A 12,048-nucleotide genomic window follows, 5' to 3' on the forward strand; every position below is an offset into this window, starting at 1 on the left:
TTTGTGTATATTTACAAAATACAATTAAGTTGGTCAGTAAACTATTGAAAATCTTTTCTTTGTACTTTTGTCAGTTAAATAAGGGTTCACATGAATTAACATATCAGATTTTTGTTTTTATTGCATTTTGGAAAATATCCCAATTTTTCTGGAAATGGGGTTCATAACTTGTTTTTAACTGACATGTGGCTGTTGTGTTTTACTATTTATTGTTATGTTTATTATTTAGTGTTGAGTTTATGTTATGATTGCACTCCTCCTGGGAAACACTGTCTCATTCTGCCCTGCAGAGCTGATGTACGGTTATAATGACAATAAAGTTTTTGAATCTTGAATCTCCCCCCTTCCTTTCCAGTACTGAAGGGTCTCAACCTGAAATGAGACTAACCTTGACCTGCTGAGTTCCTGCAGCATTTTATATATGTTGCTCTGGATTTCCCACATATGCAGACTTTCCAATGTTTAAGATCAAAGTGCATAAAGTGGATATTATAAACAAAGGATTCATTAATTTGTATCTGTATTTATGCAGGAGATGGACACAAAATCTATAGAATGAGGCAGTGGCAGAGGAGGTGTTTGCTACCCAAAGGCAAAGATTTGCTTTTTAGACTTTTTTTTACTGTGTCTGTCATGCTGTTTTTGTAGTTTAATCACAAATTTTGTGATTCTTTTGATTCTTTTAGTAAAAAGATTTTACTCATCTTATTAACTCTAATCATTCATTTCTGCTAAACCCACCACATGGTCTTATTTCTAAATCAGTAGCAGTCATTTTCTGAGTCTTATCCCATACTTTCACATCAGGAGCCACATTTCAATAATCATATCAAAACTAAATGTCTCATTTAAGTAAGAGCTTTTAGTACAGGTTCACAACTTCAGCCATGGTTTTGATCCAATTTTAAATACATACATATATTTTACTTTAACCGCGATCTTGAAATTTTAACAGGTTGACCTGCAACAAGAATTTGTACCCCCCCCCCCCACCTACCACAATATGGTCTGCTAGTTTGCACAAATTTATTTTTGATGCTCTGCTGGCTTGCATATTTAAATAGCGTCCTACTGGTTTTAGTTTCTTCCCCCACCCTCAGATGTTTCTGAAATAGCAACACAGCTGTCCTCAAACCTGATTTCCATCCAATGATGTAATTGCTAGAACTAGAAATTTCCTCAAACAATTTGGTACATCAAAGGAAGTTCCTACCTCTTGTTTATAGCCTTAAAATTCTCTGTCTTGAATTGTTCTGAGCTCCAAATCCTGCTGACTATGCTAATTGACAGATTTTAATATTTAAATCCAAGGTTCTTTTGGAAGCCATGAATGAGGCAATTTTTATTCCATTCAAATCCATAGATAACAATAATCCAATTGTAAAGTACTTAGTCAATATTGCAGTAAAAGTTAACCAATGAGAAAACACTTAAAGTACAAAGATATGTCCAGAATTATATTTTGTATTGCCAGTGGAATATTACATATTAAACTGTAATGTATACAAAGGCAATTAAAATACTATTGTTCAACTATAGTGAAGATGACAATTACAATTAGATCCAAGTCTCTCAGTACTTACACATTCAATTTTCAGTGATGGTATATTCTGAAGATCATTTCTGGGTAAGAGTGCCACAATCCAGTCAATATTTTTAGAATTCAATAGCCAGTTTAACATAGCAAGCTCCCACAAGCAATATACTCAATGTCAACAGGCACAGTGTCAAAGTCACTTGAATTTTTTTCCTGTCAAACAGCTACCAAATGTTGCTACTATCATTCATTGCCACACCCACTGCTGATTCCTTGTCCATTACCTGCCTCTGTGCAGAGCACCAAACTGTGCCCTATGCTGACCCATCTATGATTTCTCAATCAGCTCCATTGAACATCCAACTAATGTTTCTCTATTCTTTTAGACTTAAAGACAATGGTGTATTGTAGCTCCAAGCTCTGAGTCGCATGTCTTTAGAAGCTTTGAAATGACCCATAATGTTGGGAATGAACAGGGAATGAGGTGGTTAACTACCAATGTCAGTCTTCATCAACCCAGAGATTTGAAGAATGAATAACACATCAGACACAACTGCATTCAGCTCCTTCTTGTCTTCAGTATGCAGAAAGTCATGCAAGAAATTCAAGGGAAACAACTTCACCTGAGTGGTGACTGTTTGGAATAACTGCAGAGTTGGACACCTGCAGTCATGTTTGAACTTGCCTCTGTATTCAACACCAATGATTAATTATACAGCATGCAGCCTATTTAAACATTTTTACCAGTGTGAACTTGATAGTGCACCAAAAGGATGGAATACTGAGTGAATCCCTTACCACACTGAGAACAGGTGAACGGTCTCTCTCCAGTGTGAAATCGCTGATGTAACTTCAGTAGATATGGCCGAGTAAATCCCTTCCCACAATCTGAGCACGTGAATGGTTTCTCCCCAGTGTGAATTCGCTGATGTCTCTGTAGGTCAGATGACCGAGTGAATTCCTTCCCACATTCTGAGCATGCAAATGGCCTTTCCCCAGTGTGAACCCGGTAATGTACCTTCAGTTGAAAAGACCGAGTGAATCTCTTCCCACATTCTGAGCAGGGGAATGGTTTCCCTTCAGTGTGAACTAATTGGTGTGCCAGTAGGTGATATGACCGAGTGAATCCCTTCCCACAGTCTGAGCAAGTGAATGGCCTTTCACCAGTGTGAATTCGCTGATGTAGCTTCAGTTCAGATGACCGAATGAATCCTTTCCCACAGTCTGAACAGCTGAAAGGCTTCTCCCCAGTGTGAATTTGCTGATGGACCTTCAGTTGACATGACCGAGAGGTACTCTTCCCACAGTCTGAGCAGGTGAATGGCCTCTCCCCAGTGTGAACTCGCTTGTGTACCTTCAGTTGACTTGACCAAGTGAAACCCATCCCACAATCTGAGCAAGTGAATGGCCTCTCCCCGGTGTGAACTCGCTTATGTAGCTTCAGTTCAGATGACCGAATGAATCCCTTCCCACAGTCTGAACAGGTGAATGGCCTCTCCCCAGTGCGAATTTGCTGATGGACCTTCAGTTGACATGACCGAGAGAAACCCTTCCCACAGTCTGGACAGGTGAATAGCTTCTCCCCAGTGTGAACTTGCTTACGTACCTTCAGTTGAGATGACCGCGTGAATCCCATCCCAGAGTCTGAGCAGGTCAGCAGTCTCTCCCCAGTGTGAACTCACTGTAATCCTTTCAGTTGAGATGACAGAGCAAATTCCTTCCCACAGTCTGAGCAGATGAATGGCCTCTCCCCAATATGAAGTGATTGGTGTGTCTGTACGTTGCTTAACTGAGTGAATCTCCTCCCACACCAAGTTGAATGGTCTCTCTCCCTTGTGAACTCACTGGGTGTGTTTTCAGTGTGCAACAGGCCTCTCACTGATGAGAATTTTCTGATATATATTTAACTTGGATGGCAGAATGAACCCTCTCACTATGGCATGAACTTGCTGTTGTATCTTCAGGACAGATAACCGTTCGACACAAAGCAGGTGTATGGCATCTCTCCAGTAAACTCACTGTGTGTCTGTAAGTTGGCCAGGTGAGTGAGTGCCCGCCCTCACACATATAGAGCTGGTGAATTAAGTCTCCCTGTTAGCAGTTCATTAAACCAAACGTCAAATATAGTGAATCCCTTGCACAGTCAATACAGTTCAAGAACTTATCCCTGGTGAACAAATGGTGTGTTCTCAGCACCCTGGTTCCAGTAGATTTCACTGAGTTACAACAAAAAACGTTTCAAAGACGAAGAACATTCTCAGCTGGGATAAGATGCTTCTTCTTCTCCAAGAAGCAACAACAGATAAATTGGTGTTACAAAGGAAATATCTGGTCACTCCTTAAATATCAGATGCTTTGTAGTTTTTGAGATTCCAGTACACAAATTCTTTGCCGTTTCTAACCTGTAAAAAGATTTACAAAAGGCATGAATGGGTGAAGGACATTTCAGGTGAGCTGACATCACAATGTTACAGTGAGGTTCAACCCAAGTTGGAGGAACGACCCTTCATCATCTACCTGGGCATCGGGACTGACTAAACTGTTCACTGTTTTACTGTCTGTATCAGGATGGGCCATTTCTGCCCGTATTCAATCTGTGATTTAACTCAGTTTATCTCTGCCTATTTGTATTATTTTAAGTTCTGCTCATTTCCCACAGAACAACAAAGAGCACGATACTAACTTTTCAATCAGGCCCACTATCAAGATTTAACAGACAGAGCTGTGTGGCAGTTTCTTGGAGTTGCACTGCAGCCAATAACCGAGCAGGATTCATTAGAAAAGGCAAATAAAAACAACAAATGCAAGCAGAGCAGCTATTCTTTTGAGTGTGCTAGTGTTTAGAGCTGCTTTGCCTCATCTGGCTTGTGTGAGGTAAAGTATCTGATAAGTGTATCGTTTTACAAACATAGAAAATAGGTGCAGTAGGCCATTCAGCCCTTTGAGCCTGCACTGCCATTCAGCTCTTTGAGCCTGCACTGCCATTCAGTATGATCACGGCTGATCAAGAACCCTGTACCTGCTTTCTCTCCATACCCCGATCCCTTTAGCCACAAGGGCCATATCCAATGTTAAATATAGCCAATGAACTGGCCTCAACTGTTTCCTGTGGCACAGAATTCCAGATTCACCACTCTGTGTGTGAAGTAGTTTTTCCTCATCTTGGTCCTAAAAGGCTTCCCCTTTATCCTTAAACTGTGACCCCTCATTCTGGACTTCCCAACATCGGGAACAATCTTCCTGCATCTAGCCTGTCCAATCCCTTTAGAATTTTATACGTTTCAATAAGATACCCCCTCAATCTTCTAAATTCCAGTGAGTACAAGCCTAGTCGATCCAGTCTTTCTTCATATGAAACTCCTGCCATCCCAGGAATCAATCTGGTGAACCTTCTCTGTACTCCTTCTATGGCAAGAACGTCTTTCCTCAGATTAGGGAACCAAAACAGCATACAATACTCCAGGTGTGGACTCACCAAGGCCTTGTACAACTGCAGTAGAACCTCCCTGCTCCTGTACTCAAGTCCTCTTGCTATGAATGCCAACATACCATTTGCCTTTTTCACCGCCTGCTTGTACCTACATGCCCACTTTCAATGACGGGTGTACAATGACACCCAGGTCTCATTGCACCTCCCCTTTTCCTAATCGGCCACCATTCAGATAATAATCTGTTTTCCTGTTCTTGCCACCAAATGGATAACCTCACATTTATCCCCATTAAATTGCATCTGCCATAAATTTGCCCACTCACTTAACCTATTCAAGTCACCCTGCATCCTCTTAGCATCCTCCTCACAGCTAACACTGCCGCCCAGCTTCGTGTCATCTGCAAACTTGGAGATGCTGCATTTAATTCCCTCGTCTAAATCAGCACTGAGCCTTGCGGTACCCCATTAGTCACTGCCTGCCAATCTGAAAAGGTCCCATTTATTCCCACTCTTTGCTTCCCGTCTGCCAACCAATTCTCAATCCACATCAATACCATACCCCCATTACTGTGTGCTTTAAGTTTGCACACTAATCTCCTGTGTGGGACCTTGTCAAAAGCCTTTTGAAAATCCAAATATACCACATCCACTGGTTCTCCCCTATCCATTCTACTGGTTACATCCTCAAAAAATTCTATAAGATTCGTCAGACGATTTTCGTTGCACAAATCCATGCTGACTTTGTTCGATGATTCCACCGCTTTCCAAATGTGCTGTTATCACATCTTTGATAACTGACGCTACCATTTTCCCCACCACCGATGTTAGGCTAACTAGTCTATAATTCCCCGGTTTCTCTCTCCCTCCTTTTGTAAAAAAAAAAGTGGGGTTATATTAGCCATCCTCCAATCCTCAGGAACTAATCCAGAATCCAAAAGAGTTTTGAAAAATTATCACTAATGCATCCACTATTTCTTGGGCTACTTCCTTAAGCACTCTGGGATGCAGACCATCTGGCCCTGGGGATTTATCTGCCTTTAATCCCTTCAATTTACCTAATACCACTTACCTACTAACATGTATTTCCCTCAGTTCCTCCATCTCACTAGACCCTCGGTCCCCTACTATTTCCAGAAGATTATTTATGTCCTCCTTAGTGAAGACAGAACCAAAGTAGTTATTCAATTGGTCTGCATGTCCTTGTTCTCCATGATCAATTCACCCGTTTCTGACTGTAAGACCGTTAAAACATTTGTCTTAACCAATCTTTTTCTTTTCACATATCTATAAAAGCTTTTACAGTCAGCTTTTATGTTCCCTGCCAGCTTTCTCTCAATCTTTTTTCCCTTTCCTAATTAAGCCCTTTGTCCTCCTCTGCTGGACTCTGAATTTCTCCCAATCCTCAGGTGTGCTGCTTTTTCTGGCTAATTTGTATGTTTCTTCTTTGGAATTGATACTATCCCTAATTTCCCTTGTCAGCCAGGGGTGCACTACCTTTCCTGGACTATTCTTTTGCCAAACTGGGATGAACAATTGTTGTAGTTCATCCATGCGATCTTTAAATGCTTGCCATTGCATATCCACCATCAACCCTTTAAGTATCATTTGCCAGTCTTAGCTAATTCACATCTCATACCTTCAAAGTTGCCCTTCTTTAAGTTCAGAACCTTTGTTTCTGAATTAACTATGTCACTCTCCATCTTAATGAAGAATTCCACCATATTATGGTCACTCTTACCCAAGGGGCCTCGCACTACAAGATTGCTAACTAACCCTTCCTCATTGCTCAATACCCAATCTTGAATGGCCTGCTCTCTAGTTGGTTCCTCGACATGTTGGTTCAGAAAACCATCCCACATACATTCCAAGAAATCTTCTTCCTCAGCACCCTTCCCAATTTGGTTCATCCAATCTATATGTAGATTGAAGTCACCCATTATAACTGCTGTTCCTTTATTGCACACATTTCTAATTTCCTGTTTAATGCCATCTCCAACCTCACTACTACTGTTAGGTGGCCTGTACACAACTCCCACCGTCGCTTTCTGCCCCTTAGTGTTATGCAGCTCTACCCGTAGATTCCACATCCTCCAGGCTAATGTCCTTCCTTTCCATTGCGTTATTCTCCTCTCTAACCAGCAATGCTACCCCACCTCCTTTTCTTTCCTATCCCTCCTGAATATGTTGAGCTCCCATCCTTGGTCACCCTGGAGCCATGTCTCTGTGATCCCAACTATATCATATTCATTAATAACTATCTGCACATTCAATTCATCCACCTTGTTACGAATGTTCATTGCATTGACACACAAAGCCTTCAGGCTTGTTTTTACAACACTCTTAGCCCTTATACAATTATGTTGAAAGTGGCCCTTTTTGATTTTTGCCCTGGATTTGCCTGCCTGCCACTTTTACTTTTCACCTTACTACTTTTTGCTTCTACCCTCATTTTACACCCCTCTGTCTCTACGCACTTGTTCCCATCCCTCTGCCACATTAGTTTAAATCCTCCTGAACAACAGTAGCAAACGCTCCCCCTAGGACATTGGTTCCAGTCCAGCCCAGCCCAGGTGCAGACCGTCCTGTTTATACCGGTCCCACCTCCCCCAGAACTGGTTCCAATGCCCCAGAAATTTGAATCCCTCCCCTGTGCACCATTTTTCAAGCCATGTATTCATCTGAAATATTCTCCTATTTCTAGTCTGACTAGCATCTGGCACTGGTAGTAATCCAGAGATTATTACCTTTGTGGTCCTACTTTTTAGTTTATCTCCCAACTCCCTAAATTCACCTTGTAGGACCTCATCCCATTTTTTTACCTATATCGTTGGTACCTATGTACACCAGAATCACTGGCTGTTCACCCTCCCACTCCAAAATGTCCTGCAGCTGCTCAGAGACATCCCTGACCCTTGCACCAGGGAGGCAACATACCCTTCTGGAGACTCGTTCGTGGCTGCAGAAACGCCTATCTATTCCCCTTACAATCAAATCCCCTATCACTGTAGCTCTCCCACTCCTCCTTCCCTCCTGTGCTGCAGAGCCACCCATGGTGCCATGAGCTCAGCTGCTGCTGCCTTCCTGATGAGACATCTCCCCCAACAGTATCCAAAACAGTATATCTGTTTAGGAGGGAGATGATCTCAGGGGACTCCTGCTCTACCTGCCTATTGCTACGCTGTCTAGTGGCCACCCATTCCCTTTCTGCCTGTGTAGCCTTTACCTGCAGTGTGGCCAACTCACTGAACATGCTATTCACGACTTTCTCAGCATCGCGGGTGCTCCAGTATGAATCCAATCGCAGCTCCAGATGCTCAATGCGGTCTGCCAGAAGCTGCAGTTGGACACACTTCCTGCACACACAGTCGTCAGGGACTCGAAGTATCCCTGATTTCCCACATGCTGCAGGATGAACAAACCACGGGACCGATCTCAGCTATCATGACCTACCCAATATGTTTGAAATGTTCTCCTTTTAAAGGAACTTAACCGGGCTCACCTCACTTGGAATGAAGCTCATCCTCTGGAGACAAAGCCTTCCTACTCTGTCTCCCTATACTCCGTAACCCGCTCCGTCAAACTGCTCTTTTAAATTCTCCCACTGCCTGTCTGACTTACACGTGCTTGCGCAGTCGCAAGTTAAACTGCCGAAGAAAATGCAATTTTTGTACTTACTTCTTCATTCCTTGACTGATAGGGCACAATAGTACAATGAGCTGTTTTGTACTGTGTGTGGGATGTGGGAATCCTGGGAGACCTCTAATCTCCTGGATAAACACATCTGCATGCACCAGGTGCACTGAGCTGCAACTTGATGACCTTCTACTCATATGGGAGAATGAGGTGACAGTTTGAGCAATGGGGTGGGGGGGGGGGGGGGTAGTCACCCTAGGTTAAAGGAGGAAGGGAAATGCACAGCCAGTGCTGAGTACACCTATAGCTGTTCCCCTCAATAATAAATACAATTTTAGATTTTATTGAAGGGAATGACCTACCAGGAGGGAGCCACAGTAACCGGGTCTCTGGTACTGAATCTGGTGCCATGGCTATTTAGAGCAGAGAGATGAAGATGACTGCAGAGGTGACAGGAGATTCCTCAGTCAGAACAGAAACAAAATTCTGTAGGCATGATAGAGGCACCCAGATGGTATGTTGCTTCCCAAGTGCCAAGGTGAAGGATGTCTTGAATTGGGTCTATTGGAGAGAGGGATTAGCCAGAAGTCTTGGTACATATTAGCACCAATGACATATTTTCAAGGTGAGGAAATCCTGAAGAGCTAGAAAGCTGAAAAACAGAATCTCTAGGTAAAGAATAGTCATAGAAAAGTACAGCACAGAAAGTCCCTCTGGCCCATCTACTCCATTAAACTGCCTACTCCCATTGACTTACATCAGGACCATAGCCCTCCATATCCCTACCATCCACGTACCTATCCAAACTTCACTTAAAGCTCTGAAATCGGGTTTGCATGTTACACTTGCACTGGCAGTTCATTCCACACCAAATACCCTGAGTGAAGATGTTTCCCCTCAAACTTTTCACCTTTCACCCTTAACCATGACCTCTGGTTGTAGTCCCACCCAACTACAGTGGGAAATGCCTACCTGCACTTACCCTATCTATAACCGTTATAATTTTGTACACCTTTATCAAATCTCCTCTCAATCTTCTACTTTCCAAGGAATGAAGTCCTAAACTATTCACCCTTTCCTTGCAACTCAGGTCCTCCAGACCTGGCAATATCCTTGTAAATCTCATCTATACCATTTCAACCTTATTTACATCTTTCTTGTAGGTAGATAACCAAATCTACACACAAAACTCCAAACCAGACCTTACCAATGTCTTATACAAGTTCAAAATAACATCTCATCTCCTGTATTCAATACTTTAATTTATTAAGGCCAAAGTGCTAAAAAGCTTTATGACCCCATTTATCAGTGAAGCCATTTTCAATGAATTATGGACCTGTATTCCCAGATCCCTTTGTTCTACCACACTCCTCAGTGCCCTACCCTGGTTGGTCTTACCAAAGTGCAAAACCTTGCACTTGTCTGCTTAAAATTCCATCTATTTTGCAGGCAACACAGATCCTTCTCCAAGCCACGATAGCCTTGCAACTCTAGTTCAAACCCCACTATGCAGCATGAGCAACTTTCCCTCTAGGATGTTAGACCCCTTACAGTTCAGGTACAAACTGTCCCTTCTGTACAGGTTCCATCTTCCCTGGAAGACAGCCTAAGATTTTTGAATTATTACATCCTCCCTCCTACACCAACCCCTTAGCCATGAGTAAATTGTATAACCTTCCTATTTCTGACCTCATTAGCAACTGGCAGTTAGCAATCCTGAAATCACAACCCTGGAGGCCCTGCCTTTTAACTTAGCACCTAACTCCCTGAACTCACTTTGCAAAACCTTGGCACTCTACCTACCTGTGTCATTGGTACATGCATGTACCATAACTTCTAGGTGTTCCCTCCCCCCACTCAAGAATGCCGAGGACTCAATCAGAAATGTCCTGGACCCTAGCACCCAGGAGGAAACATACCATCTGGGAATCTCACTCTTGCCCATAGAACTTTTTTTGTTCCCCCAAGTAATGAAGCCCCTATCACCACAGCTTGTATCTTCTCACACCATCCCCTCAGAGCCAGACTCCTGACCACTGTGACTTTCCTTTGCTAGGTCAGCTATCCCCTCCACCTACCACCCCCACAACAGTATCCAAAGTGATATACCTGTTGAGAGGGATGGCCACAGGGGTACTCTGCACTGGCTCTTTAACCCCTTTTTCCTTCCAGACTGTCACTAAGTTTCCTGTGTCTGTGTGGTTGCAACTACCTCTATATGTCCTATGTATCACACACTCAGCCTCTTGAATGATCCAGAGTTCATCCAGTTCCAGCTCCAACTCCTTAACAGTGTTACAAGATGCAGTCGCATTAGGGTTAGGGTTAAGGTTAAGGTTAGTGCTAATGCAGTCGCATTAGCACTTCTAACAGGTGTAGTTGTCAGGAAAACTGCAGGTCTCCCTGCCTTCCCACACCCTACAAGAGGGGTATTCACTATCCTGCCTGGTGTCTCTACAGTTTTAACTGAGCATATATAAGGGTTAAGGTTAGGTGCAGTCTCAAAATCCTCACTAACTACTGCAACAATTGCTGTTCCACTTGATCCTGCCTCATTTTAATTTGTTCTTGCCTATCCATCCCAAATGCTGATTGTCCACTGCTCAAAACACCTAACTGATGCGAGTCGATGCCTTTTCTACTCTCATAAGTGAGTTACACCTGATCATACTTTCAATCTCCAACTGGCCATTGTTCTACAAAGAGCACATGTTATCACATGGCTGCTCCTGGAGCCTTTCTAATTACTTTGACCCCACTTCCACCAGGTGATTGACTGTTAATTCATTGATGACAATTCCAATGAAAATGAAGTGGAGGCTAGTAGGCTTTCTCATTGAAGTGTGGGACTTGTGTCATGAAAGTGACAGGTCACTTGTTGCCCAGGACAAAGGTGTTTAACATCATTCTAAAGATGACACAACCATGGCTAACAAGAGAAGTCAAAGCCAATGGGAGCATATAATAGAGCAAACATTAGCAGAAAGTTAGAAAATTGGGAAACTTAAGAACCAAATGAAGACAATTAAAAAAGTCATTAAGGTAAAGATGGAATATGAAAGTAAGCATATCAATAATAATAAAGGATACCAAAAGTCTCTTCAGATACACAAAATGTAAAAGAGAGGTGAAAGTATCGGACCACTGGAAAACAATGCTGTAGAGGTAGAAATGGAGAACAAGGAATTGGCAGATGAACTGAATAAGTATTTTGCATCAGTCTTCACTGTGGAAGACTAGCAGTACAGTGGAAATTCCAGGTGTCAGGGGTCATGAACTGTGTGAAGTTACCATTACTAAAGAGAAGGTTCTTGGGAAATTGAAAGGTCAGAAGGTAGATAAGTCACCTGGACCAGATGGTATATGACCCAGAGTTCTGAAAGTTGTCTGAAAAGATTGCAGAGGGTTTAGTAATGACTTTTCAAGTATCATTAGATTCTGGAATGGT

General features: G+C 42.6%; 2 protein-coding genes across 6 annotated transcripts in view; one reads left to right on the forward strand and one right to left on the reverse strand.

Moving 5' to 3' along the window:
- Positions 1-12,048, reverse strand: part of LOC132380373 (zinc finger protein 239-like) — a 91,959-nt gene that overhangs the window by 32,494 nt on the left and 47,417 nt on the right. For 3 of the 5 annotated variants that reach the window (XM_059949102.1, XM_059949101.1, XM_059949099.1), the window contains one exon: positions 2,336-3,939. In XM_059949102.1, coding sequence (XP_059805085.1) covers positions 2,336-3,173 — 838 coding nt within the window. In that variant the 5' untranslated portion in view covers positions 3,174-3,939. The remainder of the gene's footprint in view (positions 1-2,335; positions 3,940-12,048) is intronic. The other 2 variants (XR_009507747.1, XR_009507748.1) reach the window with 1 other exon arrangement.
- LOC132380374 (zinc finger protein 721-like) overlaps positions 1-12,048 on the forward strand; it is a 77,345-nt gene that overhangs the window by 30,860 nt on the left and 34,437 nt on the right. The window lies entirely within an intron of this gene.

This window comes from Hypanus sabinus, chromosome 24, assembly GCF_030144855.1.
Source record: "Hypanus sabinus isolate sHypSab1 chromosome 24, sHypSab1.hap1, whole genome shotgun sequence".
NCBI classification, from domain to species: domain Eukaryota; kingdom Metazoa; phylum Chordata; class Chondrichthyes; order Myliobatiformes; family Dasyatidae; genus Hypanus; species Hypanus sabinus.